The sequence below is a fragment of the Pteropus vampyrus genome, unplaced genomic scaffold (assembly GCF_000151845.1).
Source record: "Pteropus vampyrus isolate Shadow unplaced genomic scaffold, Pvam_2.0 Scaffold403, whole genome shotgun sequence".
Taxonomy (NCBI): Eukaryota; Metazoa; Chordata; class Mammalia; order Chiroptera; family Pteropodidae; genus Pteropus; species Pteropus vampyrus.
Window position 1 is genome coordinate 71016 of NW_011889184.1, and position 5771 is coordinate 76786.

The following is a 5771-nucleotide window of genomic DNA, read 5'->3' on the forward strand; positions in this document are numbered from 1 at the left end:
CGATGGTGAAGTGGGTTTTGTTCCGTCATTTCGCTTAGAGCTGCGGTTTCTGAGAACCGGTCACCGGTGTTAGGTGGGGACTTACTGTAGGTTGCAGTGTATCAGCTGAACAACACCCAGCAGTAGACGCCACCGAGAACCTCTGACATGCAAGGACGGGCCAATGTTTATGAAGGGCCAGCAGCAGACCAGAGCTCATCATGGTGCTCAGGTCCCACCCAGAACTTCTCAGAGCACCTGATTTGCCGAGCTCTCCAGGTCGCCTCCTACACACTCGTAACGCGCTGCCCTCGACTAAAGACCGGCGTCAGCAACAGTCCAGGGGAGCAGAGGGCGCGCTGCCCACTCCCAGCACCGTCTGCTGGCCTTGGGGTGCAAGCAGCCCCGAGTCTCGGCCGCCAGTCCTTCACCACCATGAAATCACGTGTTGTGCACAGGGGTGGCAGGCAGGCAGGCAGGCAGACGGAAGGGTTTCCCTGTCACAGCCTGGGGTCTAAGATGCAGTTGAAGCTTCAGAGTATCAAATGATTTTATTATAAAAGTTAAGCTAATTATTAATCTTTAATCACTTTTGTAAAAAACAGAAATACGAGAATAAAATAAACACACCCAAGACTTCCTATCCTTGCAAGATCAGCAGCCCTGGACAGAGAACTTGCAAACGTTTCCTTCTACCTATGTCAGCCACCTCGGCACGCTAGGGTCCTGTGTTTTGTCACCTCTAGGGGAAAGGAAACTACAGCTACAAGATATTCACATTCACAACTTTAAAGCTATTTGATGCTAATGGCTTATACTTTCTAGTTCGTGACTCAGAAACAATATCAAATAAGCACTGTCAAAAACCTACTTCCAGCTAACCTTTACTGTCATTCTTGGAAATTACACCTTTGAGACTGGTTACATTCCCTCACTGTGGCTTTTGTTTATCCCTCAGCACAAACCCTGAAATCCACACATAGCCTAAGTTCAAGTCTAAAGGTTCGTTTCTGGACCACCCCAGATTGATGTAGTGTTTCTTTAGATCTCTGTAGTGTCTACTGGGTGTCATCCCCTCAGACAGGCTGGCCATATAACAGCATAGTGCAGGGGCACACAGGTCAAACTTGCTCCCTGTTCAATCTGGATCCTGCCCCGAAGTCAAGGTTGAAATCAGTGATGCCCTTGGCCCGTCTTCATTCCGAAGTCGTACTGTTAGGAAATGAATCTATTTCTTCACCAAAGCCAATGAAACTTCCAGATGTCAGGCATATTCTGAAAAGAAGAGAATCATATCAAAATGCTTACTGATAAGAGACTACGTTTACTTAATTTGATGATCCCAAAGGAATTTACAGTTAAACTAGGAAGACGTGAGGTGAGTGAGTGACATTCCATAATGGCACTGAGGTCTCCCTCATGGCCACAAAGACAGTTCCTCTCTGGGGTGAGGGCCCATGGGAGCCTGACGCTTTCGCACTGTTCACTTGCTCATGCTCATCAAAGGTGGCAGACGGCTCAGAGACTCTTACAGGACACCGAAGCAGAGGGAGGGGACGAGGAAACCCACCCAGCAGTCACTGACGGTGGCTGAGCACGAGCCCACTGCTCCCCTGTGACCAACGTTCTCATTTACCAGTGTCTTCTAAGCACTGCAAGAAAGCGTTGTTTTGTGCATCTACAGCTGATTTTTACCATTAAATTCCAAATGTAATAAAAAAGCAAGTATGCGTAACAGAAGAACCCCAGGGTAATGAGGTGGTAAAACCAAATCCCCACAAATACCCAGAATTCCAGCAGGGCTCAGAGCAGAAGTGGGGCCCCATTTAGGACGACGCCACCTTAGAATATGCTTCGTTTGATTTTACATCCAAATCGCAGGCCCGAGCTTAACTCCTGTCCAGGGGCGAGACTCGTTTAAACAGTTTCAGAAAAACAAGACTTCCATGTGAACGTCCCTCCTGCACACCGGCCGCCCCAGCGGGTGTCTAACGGGGAGTCTAGCTGTGGTTCACACGCTCGTCTCTGGTGGCAGGGACGCACATGCGCTGACACAGGAAGACACTGATTACTCCGTGGTGAAGATGACTCCTGGGGAGTCCACCTGCGTGAATACCTTCCTGAACAGACACCCCTGGGAACGGCTCGCCCGTCTCCTATCCACCCATCGCCCCCCACGTCAGACATGCATGCTCCTGGACCCCAGAAGGGTACTGCACCTTAGGGAGCATCCTGGGACGGGGCCGCAGGGTCCTGGCTCTCCAGCTCTGGAGGGGACGCTAGGATGACTTCTTTTTTCTTGGCCGCCAGGAACTCATGAATTGCTCGCTCTATCTGTGGCCTGAAGATGTGGTTCAGTTTGGGATCCACCACTTGAGAGATTATTCTGTCCACTCCAGCCTCCAACATCCCCGACCTTGTGGAGACAGAGATCATTCTGTTATGTAGTGCCCCTGAGACTCTAGTCCCCGACACGTCACGTGAGAGCCCAATAAACAGCCACCTGGTCAAAGCTACAGCCACTCAGGCGGTAAGGGCCATCCACTTGCCACATCCAGTTCAGGCTGTTACAGTTTCACCTGAGGGGCGGTCCACGGCTAGCAGCCACCTGTTATCCCAGCTCGTGATCCCATCCACTACCACCTCCACCTGTACAAAGGAAAAGCGGCCTGTCCCAAGGACAAAGGACAAGTGACAAGATGGTCAGAAAGAACCTGATGACGGGGTGAGTGAAAACCTCAATCTCACTGTCGAAGCCAGCGAGCTTCACACTTGAGTCCACATCCTCCGACATCTCTTCTCCCCCTAGTCAGAGCAGAGGTGACCCGCAGCAACCAGCTATTGTCCCCGCCTCATGCAACACGAAGCCGTCAGAGCTGCAAGAGCTTATGTCACCAGCAACTCCATATGGCATTCAAGCTGTGACTGTCACCTATCACGTGCACTAGCCATCTCGAAGGCAAGCAAGTAAACACACGAGAAACAAACTGGTTCTGAGCTCCTAAGGGGCTAAAAGGCACAGCAGAGCAAAAATTAGCCAAGACGTATGCATTCGGACACATGGGACAGGGCAGTGAGGAGGGTTACGGTGACAGGAAGCACACATCTGGAGAGTTTGGAACAGAGTCCACGTAGGGTCAAACGGAAGGGTCCTCAGGGATTAAGATTCAGAGAGCGTCACAAGCACGTGGTAGGTCGTACTTATTTCCTCTCAGACTTGAGAGTGCTGGGCCATTCGCGCCTTTGCTTGGGGTAAAAACTCTGTCCTGCGGCAGGTGGGCAACAGGTACAGCAACGGAACCAGGTGAGTGAAGGCACACAGCGCCGAGTGAGGCTGAAACAGGCCCCCAACCGCTTCGGGTGAGGGGCGAACGAAGCGCTCCCTGGACTCAGATGACGCCAGCTTATCGCAAGAAGCCACAATGTAAACTCAGCGCCGGGAGCACAGGCAGACCCACATCACAGTCTGCGCCTCAGAGGAGAGCACGGGACACGGCAAGGTCAGCCAGGAGGTGAGGCCACCCCTCCTTAGTCACAAGCTGACCGCTTTCCAGCTATGCCCCGCCCCAACCCTGTCTCCCCAAGGCAGAGTCCCGGGGCCGCTCGCGGGCTGCAGAAGCCTGGTCAGGGGAACAAAGCACAAAGAAAGTGCGGCTCACGCCCTTGGAGGCTGGTGCAAGGCGTGTGAGGGAACACGAAGTCTCGTCAGGAGCCTAGAGCAGAAGGGAATGAGCAGGTGGCATGTAGCTAAAGGACGCAGCCACGCTTAGGGTCACAGGAGAGCCAGACCTCCCGAGGAGCTGTCCGCGCTGTGGACCTCGGGGGCAGCTCTGGGCCTGAACGGGGGTGGTGGCCGACGCTGAGGCCTGCAGCGCCTCACCTGGTGACAGCACTCCAGGGCTTAGCAGAAAACCTTCCCTTCAACACGGCATTAGCACGTGCCTCAAATTCACAGTGCGCAAGAATCACAGAGACACGTCCCAGTGTGACGTCCAAATTCACGTTTCAGGTCAAACACAGTCTAGACCAAATCAGAAAGCAGGACAATTTACACGGGTGGTAAAACTAAGCATTCGCTTGTGAGAACAAAGACGCAAGACCCTCGTGCCCAAGCTCCAGCTCCCACGGATGCTCGGCCGGCAGAGCGCGGAGGTTACGCCTCGCGGTCCGGGATGCCTTCCGAGGCGCCCGCCGGGAGTGCGGGGGAAGCCTGCGTGGTGGGAGGAACCAGCAAGGATGTCAGCTGAAGTCTCTGCTCACTTAGACCTTAATTTCAATAAGGGGGCGGCCTGCTGCAACCCATATGTGACGTCTGTGTGCAGTGCCACCACCCTGGCCAGTGACGGGCACTCGCTTCCTTGCGAGCCTGACGTGTGAGACCGACCGCCTTTTCGCTTACTTACTGAACCACGCTCTGCCTCAGCCCATTTCGCACTTGGTTTTTGTTCATCGTGGGATTCCACTCCTGCTTGTCCAGATGTGTTGACACAAAGTTATCCACTTTCTGCCTCAGGTTCTGGTAAGCGGGCTAAAATATCAGAAAGAAGGGGTGCAGTGAGACGTCGACATAGCGGCCCCTGGCGGTCACTCGTGCAGAGCGCGGCTTCCCGCACCCTGCGGGGCGCTCCCCACAACCAGGAAATCACGGTGCGGACGCGAAGGGACCCCGATGTGAGTGCCGATGTCATGGGGGGCGGTGCGATGCCAGATGCCTCATGCTATGAACCCATTTACGCTTCAAGTAAGTCTACGAGGGGGTCTCATTAGTTCTGTCCTGTTCCCCCTTTAGGGATCACACACTTAGCCTATAAAAAGTAAACACGCTGCCCACACGGCAAAGCCAAGGTCGCACCCAGGCTGTTTCTAAATCAGAGGAGCGGGTTCTAGACCGGCTCCATCGCTCACTGGCGCTCTGCCTTTCCGAGTCTCAGTTACATCCATCTGGGAAACTAATATCACTGCCCTGCTTACCTGCAGGGTATTCTCAGCAACAAAGGAGGGCCCAGGAAAGCCCTCTGCAAAAAATGAAGGGCCACCTGAACCTCAGCATGATGCGAGATGTGGACGCAAGGCAAAGCCTGTGGAACACCGGGAAGGGCTGAGGGGGAGCAAAACGGAAGCCCAAAACGGAGCTGAGGGGCACTTACTGGTCTCTGGTGTCTCACCCAACGGGATCAGGACAAAGTTCGCGGGAACTTGGTAAACACGAGGAACGCGTGTTCTGAGCGGCTCTTCCCTAAACCAGGTGTGGTGGTGCTCTGCACCCCCCTCCCCCCACGGTGGGCAGAGGATGCCACCCCAGCCCAGTGATGCTCGGATTAGCCACGTGATTTGCTCTGCTCAGTGGGATGTGCGTAACAAGAGACCGACCTTAAACGTGGCTGCACTGTCTGGCTTGGCGCTTGTGCTCTGATGGCCCTCTATGAGGGTGTGTCCTGGCTAGCCCCTGCCCCTTCAGCCTGGGACCTAGGATGAGTACATGTGCAACAGACCTAACCCCAACCCACAGCTGGGACCCAGTCCCGGGCGACCTGCAACCTACAGCTGAGCCACCAGCTGAAGACACCAAGATCAGCTGCACCTTGATGACCTGCAGCCCTGTCCGCGTGAGAAATGCTTGTCATAAGCCAGGGAGATCTGGTTTATCAGGCAGTGTTATTGTGGCCAAAGTGCGAATAGTCAGCTACGTGACATCAATGAAGGGATCAGCAGGCCTTAACTCCACGCATGGACTCTTCCAAAAGGCCAAGAAAACTGACTCACGAGGATTCTCCACTAAACCTGGAGAGGAC

The 5771-nt window shown here is 53.9% G+C and overlaps 1 protein-coding gene across 1 annotated transcript in view; it reads right to left on the bottom strand.

Annotated features, from left to right (window-relative positions):
- Positions 1 to 511: 511 nt before the first annotated feature.
- Positions 512 to 5771, bottom strand: part of LOC105305894 (biorientation of chromosomes in cell division protein 1) — a 16944-nt gene continuing 11684 nt past the window's right edge. The window contains exons 2-5 of the mRNA XM_011380738.1: positions 4951 to 5015; positions 4383 to 4507; positions 2199 to 2395; positions 512 to 1254 (exon numbers count right to left, since the gene is read on the bottom strand). Of these exons, the coding sequence (XP_011379040.1) occupies positions 2200 to 2395; positions 4383 to 4507; positions 4951 to 5015 (386 nt within the window). The 3' untranslated portion in view covers positions 512 to 1254; position 2199. The remainder of the gene's footprint in view (positions 1255 to 2198; positions 2396 to 4382; positions 4508 to 4950; positions 5016 to 5771) is intronic.